This window comes from Oncorhynchus keta, chromosome 37, assembly GCF_023373465.1.
Source record: "Oncorhynchus keta strain PuntledgeMale-10-30-2019 chromosome 37, Oket_V2, whole genome shotgun sequence".
Lineage (NCBI taxonomy): Eukaryota > Metazoa > Chordata > Actinopteri > Salmoniformes > Salmonidae > Oncorhynchus > Oncorhynchus keta.
The window spans coordinates 16,644,166-16,664,888 of record NC_068457.1 but is presented as its reverse complement, the minus strand read 5'-3'; the positions used below and the strand labels follow the sequence as shown (position 1 = coordinate 16,664,888).

General features: G+C 45.6%; 1 protein-coding gene across 2 annotated transcripts in view; it reads left to right on the top strand.

The window, feature by feature from the left end:
* Positions 1-20,723, top strand: part of LOC118370268 (vang-like protein 1) — a 56,203-nt gene that overhangs the window by 11,551 nt on the left and 23,929 nt on the right. For both annotated transcript variants that reach the window (XM_052499317.1, XM_052499316.1), the window contains exon 3: positions 10,914-11,043. In XM_052499317.1, the coding sequence (XP_052355277.1) occupies positions 10,914-11,043 (130 nt within the window). The remainder of the gene's footprint in view (positions 1-10,913; positions 11,044-20,723) is intronic.

Genomic DNA, 20,723 nt, shown 5'->3' with positions numbered 1-20,723 from the left:
AGGCTTCAGGTTGCCAGTGTCTAATTGTATCTGTGCCAGACTTTGACGGATACACACAAACATACACACACAAGCAGACATGTAAACAGCTGTGTGCCTCTCTGAGATCCCGTGTCTAGCCATGGTACACAACTAAAGCTAAAAAACATACTACAGAATTAACTTTGATGGTCCACAGCAGGAGGTGGATTTCCAAGATCTTACCATGGCTCAAGCTGCGTGCTAATATACCGCGTTAAACGTCTCTCCCAATGACTCCGGGTCACTGCCTTGTGTTGTTTTTGCAGTGTTGTCTCTAGTGCGATTTATACACAGGGAACCCAGTCAGTCCCCATTGTAAGCCACTGTGCCTCTGTAGACAGTGGTGCTTGGTCATTTGAAGAACATCAGAGTAGTTTGCTAGCTACTGACGATTCTCCCAGACCAAGATCACCTGCCTTTCTGCATCCGCTGTAATGGTGGTGTTGAGTTACGCCAGTAACTTCTGAGGCTCCATTCTCTTCTCCAGAGAGGGGCTCTTCTGTGGCTGTGGAGCGTGCCAATGATCATTGACTAGTGAGTCTCACATTGGTAGTCAGTCATGTGGAAAATTGGCTCTTTTTGATTGGTAGAACTCCAATTATATGGCGGCACACTCTTTTTAACACAGGGAATTGAATGAATTACACTATCTCATGCCAAACTTTTAATCCCTTTGCTGCTTGGGTATTATGGTTCCCCAAACTGTTCCCATTTCTGAGGCAGGCCATATTTTGGAGAGACACCCTATTTCTGGAACTTTCTGATTAGAGTTGATGCTTATGGAAAAGCCAAGTGGAGTGAAAAGTCCCCCTACCCACATGCTGCTTTTTCAATTTCTAACTGAAACTACATTTATTTTAGTCATGGGACTACAGAGCAAGTCAAGAAGAGGGACCCGCCTTGCCTGACTAATGCTATAGTGGAAACACTGGTACATGTCATACAGTGTGTACCCTGTCACCTGATAGTGGAGCTAATCCTAGCCAACAGTCTGGCCTCACCTCGGCTCCTATCACGCACTGCTCCCTGGGCCCCTCTCTCTCTGGCTCAACACTGTGGAGAAATGTCATTGAGCAATGCTGCCGCCATGGATTCTCCCAGTCAATATGAGGGATGGGCAAATGAATGTGCCATGGCCAGGCATGAAGCTATAGAGACCGTGGCTGTGTTGACCTAGACTTGAGTAAATGGCCTTTGTTAGTTTAATGTTGTCTTTCTGTCAGCCACACCTCTTTGCCTGTTCGCCCCCTTCCTCGTTACAGTTACACAGAGTGAGCAGAGCTGCCAGTGTCATTGAGCACGGCCACTCAAGGTGAAGTGAACGGCCTCTCGCTCTCTGTAATATGATTGTTCTGAGAGTGTGGTTATGTATTTGGCTCCTCGTCATCCTCCTGTTAGCTGACACTGGCAGTAAGTACAGAGCTTTGCGGGCTCTGAGCTCTGCATTGACACGGGGCCTATTTTACACAGGTGTGTGGTTTGGCTGGCCAGCCATGCGGAAGGCGAGCAAATTCATCCAGACTCTTGGCGGAGGAGGTGTAAATTGTCCCCGTTTCCCGCAGCCCAGTGTGTCAGTGAGAGGGGGTGCACAGACAGTGTTAGACTTGGCTGCGGGTGTTGCGGTGGAAACCGCTCCCAGGTTTGGCTCTGCCCTAGGTTGCCAGGCTTCCATCCTCCATCTAAAAGCCATATCTGCTTTAGGAAGCCACGCTGGAAGTCAAATTCCCTTTTAATCAAATGATACCAGAGGAGGGCTGTAGAATAGCAATGAGGCTGGCTGGCGTTGTGTGTTAATGATGCAGGAGGAGGATGAGAGGAGGAAGAGATGCACATTGATTTGCCCACAAGCTACTTTCTGCTGTCCTGATGTCTGTTTCTGAAAGGCAGGCTGGGATATAAAAAGGGTGCTTGAGACTCTCTCCTCCATCTTCCATTGATTTTAAACAATCACACCAGTCATAAGCAGCTGCCTCCAGATGCACCAGTGTATGAGTCATCCAATCTTTACATCGACTCCCATATAAACAACTTAACTGATCCTACCCGTATCTAACTTACAACCCCTATGTTTCACATGACCTGGTATTAGATAGAGGGGTATACAAGAAAGGAATATCAATGAGTAAGCCAGTTAACTTTTATTTTTATTTTTATACCTTTATTTTACTAGGCAAGTCAGTTAATTAAGAACAAATTCTTATTTTCATTGACGGCCTAGGAACAGTGGGAACTTTCTTTTAAGCAATTGTTAAATAATGCATTTTTTGGGTATTTACCTGCGTTTGTGGTTGGGAAGTTGGCTGTGGTCATTTTCAGTGTGAAACCGTGTCCTGTTCAAAAGGGAAACACCAGAATAGAGGCAGGAAACAGAGAGGTGAACACCCTTCTATCACAACACATTGGCTTCCATAGAGGTCCATTACTTCCATAGCAGCCAATCACACCACTTCCCTGATGAGCCTAATGTCAGGATATCCTGATGGGCCGTCCGATCAGCATTGATCCTCCAACCACTTTGACCTATGCTGTATGCGTAAGCGGCCTTCTGAAGTGTGACTCATCTATTTAGTTTAAACTGATTGCTTTAGGTCAATCAATAATGGATCTATGTGATCAATGTCATAGAATATCCACATTGCACTTTTCTTAAGCTTGCATTTCATGTCCTGGCGTCGAGTTCTTACAACCAAATCCATGCCCATGTTCCATAACGGCAGGGTAAAATGTGCCAGTAACACCCATTGAACCATCATACGTTGTTTGTGGCATTTATCCTAATGCATAAGGAATACATATCTACAGTGCTTTGCACCAAAAAGTGAATCTGATATGACAACGTGAGGTATTCTAAAGGATTTGAACATCCCTAAACAAGGCATACTGTAACACACCAGGGTCCTCTGCCTGAGACTGAGGTGGCCAAGTTACTGCCTGCAGTGAAGGAAAGATACAAGAAAATCCCCTCCATTTTATAGTCTTAACTAGGATTGCACATTTTGGGGAATATTCAGAAGTGGAAACTTTGGAGACAGACACATAAACCTTTTACCTTATCATAAGTAGACATGATTAAATCCTTCCAATACATACAAAATAAATAATGTAGTTATGAATTGAACTTTAACTAAATGAGTTGACTCGTCACGTGATGATTTTACTGAACAACAAAAGGGAATATTGAATGATCCCCAATGATCCATCGCATCTCCCAAAAATGTTTTCAACATATGTCTGTAAAATGATAGTCTAGAAACTAAAGATTTGGTGGTCTTCCTCTCAGGCTTCCATGTCTTCTCCCTGGACCTCCTCAATGTCCACCTCTTGAACATCAGACTCTGAGGCCTCATCTTCACTGTCACTTTCCAACCTTGCTGAGGATGGCTATTTGTCTGGCTCAAAAAGCCTCATTTGACTGGATGGCCATACATTTTTCAACCCTTGTATTGGTCAGCCTCTTACGTGCTTTGTGTGTGTGTGTTCCCGAACAAGGACCCATTGCGCTCTTAGGCGGCTGATATTGGTGGGATTTGGAGGATGATGGAGGCAACAGGGGAAAGAGCCTCAGATCCACAGTCCCTTCCACCTGGTGGCTGATGAGATATATATTGGCACGACTGCCATATGGCATCTCCATCCCAAAGCTCTTGCTTGGAAGTGTACTTCGCCAGACTGCCAAGAACCTTGCCCTCATCCAGGCCACGGTGGCGAGACACTGTCGTCATGACACCATAGGCCTCGTTGATCTCTGCACCAGACAGGATGCTTTTGCCAGCATACTAGGGGTTCAACATGTACGCTGCGGCATGTATGGGCTTCAGGCAGAAGTCTACACGCTTTTTGATGTATTTCAGAACTGCAGTTTCCTCTGCTTGGAGTAACTGTGAAGTGGGCAGGGCAGTATGGATCTACAAGCAGAGTCTGAACATTAGACAGGATGGCATTGTCTCCCTCAATCCGTTCAATGGTTACAGCTATAGGTTTCTGGTGTTTCAGGCTGCTTTTCCACTCTCTCCCAAAATACATCATCCAGGAGGATCCTCTTGATGGAGCTGTCCATATCGGCAGACTGTGATATGGCCATTTCTTGGAGAGACTCCTTCCCCTCCAGGAGATTTTCAAACATGATGACAACACCACCCCAACGGGTGTTGCTGGGCAGCTTCAATGTGGTGCTCTTATTCTTCTCACTATTCTTGGTGAGGTAGATTGCTGCTATAACTTGACCCTTCACATACCTCAGCATTTCCTTGGCTCTCTTGTAGTGTATCCATTGTTTTCAGTGCCATGATGTCCTTGAGGAGCATTTTCAATGCATGAGCAGCACAGCCAATGTGTGTGATGTGAGGGTAGGACTCCTCCACTTTAGACCAAGCAGCCTTCATGTTCACAGCATTGTCTGTCACCCAGTGCAAATACCTTCTGTGGTCCAAGGTCATTGATGACTGCCTTGATCTCATCTGCAATGTAGAGACCGTTATGTCTGTTCTCTATTGTAGAATACTGGTTTAGGGGTGGTGATGATGTAGTTAATTATTCCTTGCCCACGAACATTCAACCACCCATCAGAGATGATTGCAATACAGTCTGCATTCTCTATGATTTGCTTGACCTTCACTTGAACTCTGCATCCAGCAAATGAGCAGATAAAGCATGTCTGGTTGGAGGGGTGTATACTGGGTGAAGAACATTCAGAAATCTCTTCCAATACACATTGCCTGTGAGCATCAGAGGTGAACCAGTTGCATACACAGCTTGAGAAAGACATTCATCAGCATTTCTCTGACTACGTTCCTCCATTGAGTAAAAAAAACTTCTGATTCCAGGAGGACCATGAGCTGTTGCTATTGATAAGGTGTCTGATTCATCATTTTCACCTCGAATAGAAGTAGAGGGACTTTTGCTTATTGTGAGCGTTGAGGAAACTTTATGCACTTGGCCAGATAATTCTTTCTTTGTTGCATTCTTCACATATGATTTGGCACACTGAAATGTCTCCACACATCAGATAGTGTCTGTGGCATTTTCGTGTAAAGATTTAAAAAGATTTCCCCAAAGATTTAAAATATGAGTAAATAATAAAAAAAAATACAATTCCATGTACAGATAAATAGTTAAGCAGTTAGATTAAAACGTATTGGCGCACTGATCCCTTCAGCGGGATCATTTTCATCAACATCTGCTGAATTGCAGAGCGCCAAATTAAAAATAATACATTTTCATAATCACAAGTGCAATATAGCAAAACACAGCTTAGCTTGTTGTTAATCCACCTTGTTTGTCAGATTTCAAAAAAGCTTTACAGGAAAAGCTATCCAAGCGTTTGTTAGGACATCTCCTTCAGCAGACAAAACATTACAAACAGCTAGCAGCAAAGTAGAATGGTCACGAAAGTCAGAAAAGCAATCAAATTAATCGCTTACCTTTTGATCTTTGGATGTTTGCACTCACGAGACTCCCAGTTACGCAATAAATGTTCCTTTTGTTTGATAAAGATTATTTTAATATCCAAAATACCTCCATTTGTTTGGCGCGTTTTGTTCAGAAATCCACAGGCTCGAGTGGTCACAACGGGGCAGACAAATTCCAAATAGTATCCGTAAAGTTCGTAGAAACGTCAAACGTTTTTTATAATCAATCTTCAGGTTGTTTTTACAATAAATAATCGATAATATTTCAACCGGACCGTAGCTTTTTCAATAGGAGAGAGAGAAAAAATGTCTGCTCCAAGTTATTGCGCATGCAAAACTCTGGTGGCACCCAGCCATACAATGAAGCAATGTGATCTTTCTCGCTCATTTTTCAGAATAAAAGCGTGAAACTATGTCTAAAGACTGTTCACACCATGTGGAAGCCATAGAGAAAGGAATCTTGTTGATATCCCTTTAAATGGAGGGAAGGCATGCAATGGAACAGAGGTTTCAGGAAAAACAGCACTTCCTGGTTGGATTTTCCTCTGGTTTTACCTGCAATATCAGTCCTGTTATACTCGCAGACAATATTTTGACAGTTTTGGAAACTTTTGTGTTCTCTATCCTAATCTGACAATTATATGCATTGTCGAGTTTCTGGGCCTGAGAAATAGGCAGTTTTAGTTTTGGATAATTTTTTCATCCAAACATCAAAATACTACCCCCTACACTCAAGAGGTTAAACAATTCCTTTGTAAGATAAATGTTTTAAAATGAAACATGTATGGAAACAGGTGAATTAACTCAGTTAGCAGGCTCAAGCAAGCTAAAACCCACATGGTAGCAAAAACGAACTAGTAGAAATTGTTAACATGTTAGAAATTATTTAAACACGCTTTGCTTTAGGCTACAATTTACTAGTTAACCAAAAAAAGCATGTATGTCACAAGAAATATATTCACCCCACCCAGTGTTGTAATCAAAACTTACGAGAAAGCATATAGTCCTTGGCTCAGACAGTGTAGTAGTTTGGACTCAATAGCATCTTATTAGTGTGCAATATCTTGAGAATCACCTGCGCATGTGGTGGAAGAGTGCACTGCGCATGTGGTGGAAGAGTGCACTGCGCATGTGGTGGAAGAGTGCACTGTGCATGCAGAGGGTTGCAATTCCATTGAATCTGGGATAGTTTAACCAAAATATGCCACAAGACCTAGACTTGCCATGTGTATCCTACAAAAAAGGTTCACGGTTGTAAGCTAACTTTTTTTGATGAATTTAAGCAAAATTCCCAAAAGTAACTTCACATGGACATTTTTTAAAAAGAATTTCCTGGAAATTTACCGTAAAGTTTCCGACACTTTGCAACCCTAGTCTTCACAGAAGACTCCTAACACTGAGATAAGCTCAGAGGACAAGAAATTAACATTTTGGGTCAAATGAAAAATGGCAGCAATATCTTGAACTGTACTTGGTCTTCAACATAACTAGAGGTTTGTGTGTGTTTTAAATCATGGTTGTCCCAGAAGTTGTTTGTAGATGTCACTGGGTGGCACTCCGGTTAGAATTCAGCCCTTGTTGTCTAGCTAGCATTTACAATTCCTGGAGGTTTTAATAATGTCGTAACACAATTTCATTCTGTAACTTGTTTCCCCCGTAATCCCTCTTCGTTAAATTAGATCAGACCTAGCCTGCCCTGCTATCTCCACACTAGCCTGTTTCTCTCTCTCCTCATCTCTCTTCTATTCTCACACTGCCCCTCTGTAACAGACCAGACCATGAGTATCTAGCTACAGCACAGTACCATGGCTGAGGGCAATTGGAAATAGAATGGGATTGACTAGAGATCAGATTAGTGGAGGCTGGGAGGGCGATGAGCCTCCTCAGTGTCCGGGGTAGTAGAGCCATGACAGAGCTGCAGTGGTCACAGACCATGTCACTCACTCCCACACAGGATCTGGGGAGTGGGGAGGTGAAGAGGGTCAGTATGCTAATGGACCTCGCGGGGAGATTTAACATGGGATGAAGTAGTGGAGAGTTCACAACGGTTTGGTTGGTAGTTGGCAGTAGTTGGGTCATGAGGTAGGCAAGGAATGGAATATGCTTTAGACGCATCAGCATGTAAAGGCCTGGTCCCCCAGTCCTCTACTCTCCTGGTCCCCAATCCCCTCGTTTTCTGCTCCCCTAGTCTCCCACTGCTATCTTGCCTCTGAAGCTAAGCAGGGTTGGTCCTGGTCGATCCCTGGATGGGAGACTAGATACTGCTGGAAGTGGTGTTGGAGGGCCAGTATAGGAAGCACTCTTTTCTCTTGTCAAAAAATGTATAATCCCAATAACCCATGGCGGTGATTGTGGACATTGCCCTGTGTAGGGTGCTGTCTTTCAGATGGGACGTTAAACGGGTGTCCTGACTCTGGTCACTAAAGATCGCATGAAGCTTATTGTAAGAGTAGGGGTGTTAACCCCGGTGTTAACCATCATGGCCACCTATACATCCCCAGCTTCCTATTTGCTCATTCACCCCCCCCCCCTCCCTCCCATGTAACTATTCCCCAGGTCATTGCTGTAAATGAGGATGTGTTCTCAGTCAATTTACCTGGTAAGAAGGGTTAAGTTGTATTAATGGTCCTCTTTTCCTCTGGTTCCCTAGTCCTCTATTCCCCTTGTTCCCTAGTCCTCTATTCCCCTGGTTCCCTAGTCCTCTATTCCCCTGGTTCCCTAGTCCTCTATTCCCCTGGTCCCCTATTACTCTGGTCCCCAAGTCCTCTATTCCCCTGGATCCATAGTCCTCTATTCCCCTGGTTCCCTAGTCCTCTATTCCCCTGGTTCCCTAGTCCTCTATTCCCTGGTTCCCTAGTCCTCTATTCCCCTGGTTCCCTAGTCCTCCCCTGGTCCCCTATTACTCTGGTCCCCAAGTCCCCTATTCCCCTGGTCCCCTATTCCTCTATTCCCCTGGTTCCCTAGTATTTTCCCCTGGTTCCCTAGTCTTTTCCCCTGGTTCCCTAGTCCTCTATTCCCCTGGTCCCCAAGTCCTCTATTCCCCTAGATCCATAGTCCTCTATTCCTTTGGTCCTCTATTCCCCTGGTCCCCTAGTCTTTTCCCCTGGTCCCCTAGTCCTCTATTCCTCTGGTCCCCTGGTCCTCTATTCCCCTGGTCCTCTATTCCTCTGGTTCCCCGGTCCTCTATTCCCCTGGTTCCCTAGTCCTCTAGTTCCCTAGTCCTCTATTCCTCTGGTCCCCTATTCATCTGGTCCCCCAGTCCTCTATTCCCCTGGTCCCCTATTACTCTGGTCCCCAAGTCCTCTATTCCCCTGGATCCATAGTCCTCTATTCCTTTGGTCCCCTATTACTCTGGTCCCCAAGTCCTCTATTCCCCTGGATCCATAGTCCTCTATTCCCCTGGTTCCCTAGTCCTCTATTCCCCTGGTTCCCTAGTCCTCTATTCCCCTGGTCCCCTATTACTCTGGTCCCCAAGTCCTCTATTCCCCTGGATCCATAGTCCTCTATTCCTTTGGTCCCCTATTCCCCTGGTCCCCTATTCCTCTATTCCCCTGGTTCCCTAGTCCTCTATTCCCCTGGTTCCCTAGTCCTCTATTCCCCTGGTTCCCTAGTCCTCTATTCCCCTGGTCCCCTATTACTCTGGTCCCTAAGTCCTCTATTCCCCTGGATCCATAGTCCTCTATTCCTTTGGTCCCCTATTCCCCTGGTCCTCTATTCCCCTGGTCCCCTAGTCTTTTCCCCTGGTTCCCTAGTCCTCTATTCCTCTGGTCCCCTGGTCCCCTATTCCTCTGGTCCTCTATTCCCCTGGTCCCCTTGTCCTCTATTCCCCTGGTCCTCTATTCCCCTGGTCCTCTATTCCCCTGGTCCTCTATTCCCCTGGTCCTCTATTCCTCTATTCCCCTGGTCCTCTATTCCCCTGGTCCTCTATTCCTCTGGTTCTCTATTCCTCTGGTTCCCTAGTCCTCTATTCCCCTGGTTCCCTAGTCCTCTATTCCCCTGGTTCCCTAGTCCTCTATTCCCCTGGTCCCCTATTACTCTGGTCCCCAAGTCCTCTATTCCCCTGGATCCATAGTCCTCTATTCCTTTGGTCCCCTATTCCCCTGGTCCCCTATTCCTCTATTCCCCTGGTTCCCTAGTATTTTCCCCTGGTTCCCTAGTCTTTTCCCCTGGTTCCCTAGTCCTCTATTCCTCTGGTCCCCTATTCATCTGGTCCCCCAGTCCTCTATTCCCCTGGTCCCCTATTACTCTGGTCCCCAAGTCCTCTATTCCCCTGGATCCATAGTCCTCTATTCCTTTGGTCCCCTATTACTCTGGTCCCCAAGTCCTCTATTCCCCTGGATCCATAGTCCTCTATTCCCCTGGTTCCCTAGTCCTCTATTCCCCTGGATCCATAGTCCTCTATTCCTTTGGTCCCCTATTCCCCTGGTCCCCTATTCCTCTATTCCCCTGGTTCCCTAGTCCTCTATTCCCCTGGTTCCCTAGTCCTCTATTCCCCTGGTTCCCTAGTCCTCTATTCCCCTGGTCCCCTATTACTCTGGTCCCTAAGTCCTCTATTCCCCTGGATCCATAGTCCTCTATTCCTTTGGTCCCCTATTCCCCTGGTCCTCTATTCCCCTGGTCCCCTAGTCTTTTCCCCTGGTTCCCTAGTCCTCTATTCCTCTGGTCCCCTGGTCCCCTATTCCTCTGGTCCTCTATTCCCCTGGTCCCCTTGTCCTCTATTCCCCTGGTCCTCTATTCCCCTGGTCCTCTATTCCCCTGGTCCTCTATTCCCCTGGTCCTCTATTCCCCTGGTCCTCTATTCCCCTGGTCCTCTATTCCCCTGGTCCTCTATTCCCCTGGTCCTCTATTCCTCTATTCCCCTGGTTCTCTATTCCTCTGGTTCCCTAGTCCTCTATTCCTCTGGTCCCCTATTCATCTGGTCCCCCAGTCCTCTATTCCCCTGGTCCTCTATTCCTCTGGTTCCCTAGTCCCCTATTCCTCTGGTTCCCTAGTCCTCTATTCCCCTGGTCCTCTATTCCTCTGGTTCCCTAGTCCCCTAGTCCTCTATTCCCCTGGTCCTCTATTCCTCTGGTTCCCTAGTCCCCTAGTCCTCTATTCCCCTTGGCCCCATGTCCTCTTTTCTGATTCAAACAGCGCCTGCCTGTTCTAGCATTTTCGTGTGTGTCTGAGTTTTCAGCTAAGCCCCTGCAGACGTTCACTGTGAGAAAATACTAATTAAAGAAATTCAAATTAAAAGCCAGCAGGATTAATGTCGTAGGGGGATGATGGCTCCTTTAACCCTGTTGTTGCTGACGCTATTGAGGAAAGAGGGAGAGAATGGGAACCAAAGAGAGAAATAACATGAGGTTTTGCTTGAAATCCAGTGTGTGGCAGTCCATTGCTATCGCCACGCCGACATGCTCTCTTCCTCTCCTCCGGTCTGCTGGTTGTCATGGTAACCCCGTACCCGTCGACTCACTCGGTGTACCTGTCGTTGTTTCTCAGGGAACGCAGCCGCGACCACCACAAGTCACGCAGCAAGGATGGCAGCCGCTCGGAGAAGTCTGTCACCATCAACGCACCGCCAGCAGAACCACTGCTGGGAGACTCGTCTGTACTGGGGGAGGAGGTCCAGGTAGGCCAATCCCTGCCCACACAACCCAGACAACCCAGACAGCCCACACAGCCCACACAGCCCACACAGCCCACACAGCCCACACAGCCCACACAGCCCACACAGCCCAGACAGCCCAGACAGCCCAGACAGCCCAGACAGGGAACAAACAACATTGCTGGAAACCCTCCAAATATGAACTTGACCTTTTTCTCACATGACAACTCCTTAACTTTTACATTTCTGTATTCCTATGTTGTTTTTTTCCCCTGATTTTGTATTTATTGTGCAATGCCTCATTTTGATGGTAATTTAATCATAAATACACAGACTCATACAGTATGCCCCGGTGGACAGCTCAGCTCACGTGGCTATTTATCAGTGCTTGTAGTTGGATTTATGGTAAACAACTTCTTTGTAATACAAATGTATAAATCCCCTCATGGGAGCGAGTCTATCTACTGTCCGGGTAAGCCCTGTGCCTTTCTGGTTGAGCTGAGGACTTCACAGGCCTGATTGAGGCTTTCAGATTACACACAGTATGTTTATGTCCCTTTGTGTTGTACAGCAAGCTGATCAATGTGCACATAGTCTCTGGTGTTAAACACTGGGCACTCTGGCTTTAAGGGTTTCAGGCTTTAAGGGTTTCAGGCTTTGGCTGATAAAGTACTGCTGAAAGTGGGCTTTGAGTGCTAGGTCTGCCTGGCCCTTGAAGAGATGGAGGGAGGGATATAGAAATAGATGTTAACAGCAAGACAGACAGTTGGACAGATCCAGATGTTATGGCTTATACACAGACTGGAGGACGAGATTTTGCCGTTCACGTGCAAATTCTATCTTTACTACAGTGGAGTATAGCCCAGAGCAACACTACCACTACCAGCCCTTCTCTCACCATTACAATAACCTTTACTGACCCACTTGACAAACTCCCTTCCTCGGGATGAATAAGACTTGTGCGCACGACACAGGGTGTGTATTTAGTACTGTTCATGTATGTACGCACGTGCGTGTGTGTGATATATTAAGCGCCTCAACAGGATTTGCCAGCGAACAGCAGTACTCAATCAGTATATGTGTTCATGTTGTGGCCCAGCCTGCCTGCGGTAATGCTGACGGGCGTACTATAGGCATCAGTCAGAATAATACAGGCTCTCTGGGAATCTCCTCAGAGATGGAGAGGAGCTGCTGTGTTAAAAGCTATGCCCTGCCGGTCTCACAGTCCCCACAGTACAGGGCTGCGCTCATTACCACTCACTAAGGTGGCTAAGGCGGTGTGTGTGTGTAATGTCTGTGCGGGGGGGAGGAGAGCAAGAAGCAGTAACCAATGCAACTCGGCTATAGCCAAGACTAGCTGATTTGTAGCAGCCTCCCATATCTATCTTGACTGGAGTAGCCTAGAGAAGCTAGCTAAGCTAGCCAACTATAGCTGGCTAGGCTAATTGAGGCAACACATGCTATGCTTTCTCCCCAACCCCATTCAGATAAAACAACAGCCTACCTGTTGGTAGTTCGTTGTAGCCTACCACTTCTCATTTTGCTAGCTTTTAATTCTGTTATTTTAATCCATCTTGCATTGCATTAGTGAAAGGCATAAACAACTAGCTACATACGCGAAGGCTACCGGCCTTTTTGTGGGTCGTGTCATAAAAACTACATTGTGAAGTTAGTTTTATTAAATGAATAATTTGAAATGTCATGGTATATCCTTGTATCATTGTCATATCACATGGATATTAACATTTTATTTAGTCTTTTCAGTGTTAAAATAGGCCGATAATAATTTTTTGCTTGCTAAAATTAATTCTCGTACAAGTATTTGATTACTAACGTCCGTTAGTATTCGAATATTCAAGTAACCGTGCATATCCCTAGTACAGACCGGCTGCACAACTTTTTAACAATGCATTGGACTGTCCTTTTGAATTTGGAAGTTTATTTTCTGGAGATATGTATCCAGACATACTCGCATGCTTTTCACCTTGTGTAATTGGTTAGTGTGTGTGTGTCTGGGGGTTGGCTGTAGCGCTGTATATGTGTGAGTATCTTCTATGTGTTGACACTGTGTGTGTGTGTGTGTGTACTGTGTGGTGTCTTTGACACGGTGTGTGAGCCCGGATGCAGGGGCTGTGTTTGTCAGGAGGGTGCCAGCCCTCAGCAAGCTGTGACCTCTCAGTGTAGCTGTGTCCCTCTGTTACTCTGCTATAACCAGCCTTCCAGAAAGAACTGTGTGTGTCAGGGTGCATGTGTGTGTGTCAGGGTGTGTGTGACTGTGTGTGTTTCGGGTTGTTTGCCGTTGAGCTTGTCAGGAAAACTTGTTGTGTGACACAATAAATACTTTATACGGTATGTTTGTCATTGTGTGTTTGGGTACAGTATTTGAATTGGCAAATCAGGGCGTTGGTCTCAATATGCTCCATTTTCTCATCATTTGCCTTGACAGTTTTATGAGCTTGCAGCTCTAGGTGATTCTGCAGTGATGTTTGAACAGAGCAGTTTGCTACAATATTGAACGGCTGCCATTGAGGGAACCAGGCCAAAGCTCCAGCCTCCAGGCTATGCTAGTGCGCTGACTCTCAACCCTCTCCAGTCGAGAGAACAGTAGCGGTCCCTATTCGTCTTGACTACTCGCATACACGTATGATACATTATATCAGTGTTGTAACGGTAGACCATAGATGTGGAATGGTGACTTCTGAAGTACTCATCTCCGGTATAAGAGTTGTGCATCTGAGGAATGCACTCTAGGTCCTTTCTGCTCCACCATTATGTGAAGTGGCACCCAGGAGAAACATGATATGTAATAGCCAAGAAGCATTCTTTGAGAATGAACAGCCCTCCACCTCCCACCTCTCCTGCTGACACAGACAGAGGAATGTTTGAAAAGAGAAAGTGGATCTAACTTTATTTATAGTTCACGGGATGTCAATGAAATCAGAATCCTTAGAACCCAACAATTAGACATGGTACTCGCGTGTGTGTGTGTGTGACTCATTCCAGGCCTCCACCTCAAAGCTTGTTTGTGTTATGTAGGCTAATTCTGTTTTGTAAAGGCACATTACACAGTGTGCTGCACATGTACTCCCCAGTGCACGTGTTCACATCTGTGTGATGATCGTGTACTACCTGACCTCGGCTTTGAAGTGAATGAGAATCCGGTTTTCGGCTGCCAATTGGTCTTTGTAGTAATTTACTGCAGTCAGAATCCAAAGGGGGACATTCATATGGGACATCAAACTAACCTCTGTCAGCCTCTGATCCCCAACCCCATAACATGTGCACCTCTACATCCCCACCCCTGTCCACCCCCCCTCTCTCCCTCCAGTTTAACTCTGCCCAATTAAAGCAGTGCCTGTCCTCTGAGATGGTTAGGTAAAGAGGTAACAACCGGACTACAGTGCATTTCTAAGCAGACTGCAGGTAGGTCTGTGTTGGGGAAGTACGAGGTACAGTAGTAACGATGTCGGGACCTTGGATGCAGCACGGGGCTTGTTCTCATGTCTTTTTCCACACCCCCCATTGTTCCATGGTGAGTTGAGTCTGCTTCTCTACGAGTTGTGGTCTCTTAAACAAAATTATTCCATGTTTCTGTGTGTTTTCTGCTCATGCAAGTTCCTTGCTCTGGTACGGTTTTCTTGGGGTTGAGGCGAGTTCTAGGCCGTCTATGCAGGAGACAAGTGGTTGAAGACGTCTAGGGTTGCAAAGGGTCAGAAACTTTCCGGTAAGTTTCCGGAATTTTTCCAGAAATTTTCCATGGGAAGTTAATTTTGGGAATTTTGCTTAAATTCATTCAAAAAGTTGGCTTATAACAGTGAACCTTTTTTTGTGGGATACACAAAAAAAGTGGGTAATTCTAGGTCTTGTGGCATATTTTGGTTAAACTATCCCCAATTCAAAGCCAACCTCTGCATACAGCTGATTCTCAAGATCTTGCACACTAATGAGATGCTATTGAGCCCACACTACTACACTGTCTGAGCCAAGGACTACATGGTTTCTGGTAAGTTTTGATTCCAATACTGGGTGGGGTAAATATATTTTATACGACATGCATTATTTTTTGTTAACTAGTAAATAGTAGCCTACAACAAAGTGTGTTTTAAATAATTTCTAACTTGTTAACAATTTCTACTAGTTCATTTTGGGTTTTTAGCTTGCTTGAGCCGGCTAACTGAGTGTTAATTCACCTGTTTCCATACATGTTTCATTTTAAAACATTTATCTTACGAAGGAGTTGTTTCATCTAACTGCTTAACTATTTATCTCTACATGGAATTGCATTTGGGGTTTCTTACTCATTTTTCTTTACAGGAAAATGCCACGGGCACTATCTCATGTGTGGAGACATTTCACTGCTGCTAATGTAAAAGGAAAGCTGTGTACATTTGCAAATACTGTGCCAAATCATATGAGAAGAATGCAACAAAGATGCAGAATTATCTGGCCAAGTGCATAAGGTTCCCTCAGCACTCACAACAAGTAACCTCTGACCAAAGTCCCTCCACTTCTATTTGGGGTGAAAAATTATGAATTACACACCTTATGGACAGCAACAGCTCATGGACCTCCTAGATAGAATCAATGTTTTTTTTACTCAATGGAGTAACGTAGTCAGAAATACTGATGAATGTGTTGCTCGAGCTGTGTATGCAACTGGTTCACCTCTGATGCTCACAGGCAATGTGTATTGGAAGAGATTTCTGAATGTTCTTCACCCAGTATACACCCCTCCAACCAGACATGCTTTATCTATTATTTTGCTCGATGCAGAGTTCAAATTAAGGTCAGGCAAATCATAGAGAATGCAGACTGTATTGCAATCATCTCTGATGGGTGGTTGAACTACATCATCTCCACCCCTCAACCAGTATTCTACAAGAGCACAGACACAAGGGATAACAGACCCACCGGTCTTTCTTTACATTGCAGATGAGCTGAAGACAGTCATCAATGACCTTGGACCACAGAAGATATGCACTGGTGACAGACAATGCTGTGAACATGAAGGCTGCTTGGTCTAAAGTCGAGGAGTCCTACCCTCATATCACACACATTGGCTGTGCTGCTCATGCACTGAATCTGCTCCTCAAGGACATCATGGCACTAAAAACAATGGATACACTCTACAAGAGAGACAAGGAAATGGTTAGGTATGTGAAGGGTCATCAAGATATAGCAGCAATCTACCTCACCAAGAATAGTGAGAAGAATAAGAGCACCACATTGAACCTGCCCAGCAACACCCGTTGGGGTGGTGTTGTCATCATGTTTGACAGTCTCTTGGAGGGGAAGGAGTCTCTCCAAGAAATGCCATATCACAGTCTGCCGATATGGACAGCTCCATCAAGAGGATCCTCCTGGATGATGTATTTTGGGAGAGAGTGGTAAGCAGCCTGAAACACCAGAAACCTATAGCAGTAACCATTGAACGGATTGAGGGAGACAAAGCCATCCTGTCTAATGTTCAGACTCTGCTTGTAGATCCATACTGCCCTGCCCACTTCACAGTTACTCCAAGCAGAGGAAACTGCAGTTCTGAAATACATCAAAAAGCATGTAGACTTCTGCCAGAAGCCCATACATGCCGCAGCGTACATGTTGGACCCCGCGTATTCTGGCAAAAGCATCCTGTCTGGTGCAGAGATCAACGAGGCCTATGGTGTCATCACGACAGTGTCTCGCCACCTTGGCCTGGATGAGAGCAAGGTTTCTTGGCAGTCTGGCGAAGTACACTTCCAAGCAAGGGCTTTGGGATGGAGATGCAATGCGGCAGTTGTGCCAACAAAATCAATCAATCACAAAATCAATCAATGTATTTATAAAGCCCTTTTTACATCAGAAACCCAGCCTTAAACCCCAAACAGCAAGCAATACAAATGTAGAAGCACGGTGGCTAGGAAAAACTCCCTTGAAAGTCAGGAACTTAGGAAGAAACCTAGAGGAACCAGCCTCTGAGGGGTGGCCAGTCCTCTTCTGGCTGTGCCAGGTGGAGATTATAACAGAATATGGACAAGATGTTCAAACGTTCATAGGTGACCAGCATGGTCAGATAATAATAATCACTGTGGTTGTAGAGGGTGCAACAGGACAGCACAGTTGTCTTTTCATAGCCGATAATTCAGAGACAGCGGGTGCGGTAGAGTGTGAGTCCAAAACAGAAGGTCCGGGACAAGGTTGCACATCCAGTGAACAGGTCAGGGTTCCATAGCCACAGGCAGAACAGTTGAAAGCTTGACCAGGTGGACTGGGGGATAGCATGAAGTCAGCAGGCCAGGTAGTCCTGAGGCACGGTCCTAGGGCTCAGGTCCTCAGAGAGAGAATTAGAGGGAGCGTACTTAAATTCTAACAGGACACAGGATAAGACAGGAGAAATACTCTAGATATATCTCATCAGCCACCTGGTGGAAGGGACTTTGTGGATCAGCGGCTCTTTCTCTGTTGCCTCCACCATCCTCTAAATCCCACCAACATCAGTTGCCTCAGGTCGCAACTGGTCCTTGTTTGGGAACACACACACCAAAGCACACAACAGGCTGACCAACACAAGGGTTGAAAAATTGGTGGCTACCTGGGAAATTGAGTATTTTTGAGCCTGACAAATAGCCATCCTCAGCAAGGTTGGAAATTGACAGTGAAGATGAGGCCTCAGAGTCTGATGTTCAAGAGGTGGACATTGAGGAGGTCCAGGGAGAAGACATGGAAGCCAGAGAGGAAGACAATCAAAGCTTTAGTTGCTAGATTATCATTTTCAGACATATGTTGAAAATATTTTTGGGAGATGCGATGGATCATTGGGGATTATTCAATATTCCCTTTTGTTGTTCAGTGAAATCATGAGTCAACTCATTTAATGAAAGTTAAATTCGTAACAATTTTTTTACATTTTATTTCTATTGGAACGATTTAATCATTTGCAATTATGTCTACTTATAAAGAAAAATGGTTATGTTTCTGTCTCCCTTATGATATGGTATTTAAATCCAATGCAAAAAACATCTACAATTAATTGCCATATATTTCCTTTAATTCCTGTTAATTCCCATGGAAATGTTCCACCTCTGAATATTCCCCAAAATGTGCAACCCTAATGACGTCGCTTCTTCACACAGGAAGAGAGTTACTATGTCCACTCCAGTCCTTTTGGAGATCTGCGTTTTACTTGAATTTGAAGAGTTTCTATGTTTATTTTAAGGACGTCTCCGTCTTTTAGTAGCAAGGGGTCTTCTAACGTTGGTGTGACTGTGTGGTTGTCATCCTACATAGAGGCTGATAAAACCCTGCAATCCAATGTCTATGAACAGTTCATCCGTACAAAGACTGTCATCGTCACTGTGTGTTCATTTGTTGGCCCAAACCGCCCAAATCCCTCATCAGGCCCTTTGCTGACGAGGGATCAGGGAAGTCGTAACACCATCACTGCAGTGCTCAGTGGCTCAGAAGGAATGGACAGAGTGGTTTTCACTGGAGCAAAGATGAGCAGAGAGAGAATGAGAGAAGTTGCCCCAGGGAAGTGAAGGAATAGAAAAGAGCGTTTAAAGATGGGGGGGTATGGGGTGGCAGGCAGGAGCCCTCTGAGCCTAATTGGTTTATTATTTTGTTTGCTCTCTCTCTCTCTGGGGGGCATGGCTGTTTGTTTAATGGACCCCCCCCCCCTTCATCCTCCACTGGCCCTTTCACCCCCCCCCATCCCATGTGATGTCTCTCTCTATGAGTGTGTTGCTTTTCAAAGCCTGTACTTAAACCCAGAGACACACAGCCCATACAGTACAATCTCTCTCGGGGAGTGATGGAGATCTAGTGGTGAGGCTGCAGCAGTGTAGGTTGTCTCAGAGTGGAGAGATGCACTAGCTGGATCTCTATGGCCAAGCTTCTCCCTGTCCTGGCCGGGCGACGCTGTTACACGTTAAAGTTTGCCATGTCAACATGAGCTCTCCGCTTTGATGGAGACTGTGGAGGTGGTGATGGTGGTGGAGACCTCCAAGGAAGAGGAAGACTCCAACGCTCCACCTGGGGACACTCCTGCTCTCAGCCCTGGGCCATGCACAGAGTCAGGCCAGGTAAGACACAGTAACCACGGACTGTGTGTTGGATGGCCAAGGGCTGTAACATGTCCTTCTATATAAGTGGATATTTGAGGTCTGGATCCAAGGAGTTGACATGCATGCAACTGGCAAGCCATTCGTGTTCAAGTAGTGTGCGTGCATTTGTTAAATACAGAGAGAGACAATGTTTTTGGTGTAGCTGTTGTCTGTGAGACCACTGTTTTAGAAGTGATTTAAAAATCTTTTTGGAGGGAGAAATCTGCTCTGTGATGACGGTGGTGATGACAATGCTGGAATCTTATGGTCATTTTACATGCATTTCAAAATGAGCCGCATCTCACAATGTGATAGGAGGGTTAGAGGACAAGTGTTTAGTTGAAATAGAAGTCATCATTTTACCTGGAGAACTCCTATTTATCCCTACTGACTCTTTCTGGCAATCTGAACTCCCACCTTGTTCCTGACTGTTCCACCTACTTCCTCCATGTTCGTGTAGAACATTGCTACTGCCCACCTTCTCTGTCTTGACATGTAATTGGCAGCTTTGTTTGCTTTGCATTGCTTGTCACAAGTGTGGTTGGTGCTGAATGTTAACAGCGTCTAGGAATGTCCCCTGTACGTTGCGATATTTATAGAACCACACACTGCTCATTTCCCGGGAGTCTGTTGAGTGCTTATGCTCCGTCTCTGAGCAAAGGACCCTGTTTGATCTACCCCACAGACCACAGCAGCACACAGCCCTTTTTATGAACATGTGATTTAACATTTGAGACAATAGCTTGTATTTATAGTCACGCATAGTGTTACTGTATTTCACTTAATTTGTATGTGGAGAAAGATTCCCACCGGTGACACGTTAGTAACACACACACACACACACACACCCACACACTGAATGGTTGGCAACATGAATATTTCTACACTTTGGTTTGACAAACATTTCCTTCCTGATTGTCTCTTAATTTTTTATAATAGAATGAAAGTAGTCCTGAGTGAAAATGTTTGGATTTTTTGCATGTGTGAAAGGGAAGTGGGGATAAACCTACTCAGTTGCACAACTGAATGCATTCAACCAAAATGTCTTCTGCATTCATACCCAACCCCTCTGAATCAGAGAGGCTGCCTTAACCGACGTCCAGGTCATCGGCGCCCGGGGAGCAGGTGGTGTTAGGGGGTTAACTGCCTTGCTCAAGGGTAAAACAGCAGATTTATTTCACCTTGCCCGGTTCGGGGATTCTAACCAGCGACCTTTCGGTTATTGGCCCAACACTCTTAGCTGCTCGGCTGCCTAGCGTGTGTATAGATTGGGTAGATGTCTTATTGCCCAGTTTCTCAGCACTCAGAATGTTAGTTTTTAGGCACCTCTGTCTGTCTGTCTTTGTCTCTGTCGGTCGCTCCCTCATTCTGTTCAGATTTCACAGGAGTGCTCATTGTCATTGGGATGTCAGTGTCGCTCACTCCCCTCTATCCAGTGTACTCTCTTTACCGTCTCCTCTCCCCTCTATCCAGTGTACTCTCTTTACCGTCTCCCCTCCCCTCTATCCAGTGTACTCTCTTTACCGTCTCTCCTCCCCTCTATCCAGTGTACTCTCTTTACCGTCTCCCCTCCACTCTATCCAGTGTACTCTCTTTACCGTCTCCCCTCCCCGCTATCCAGTG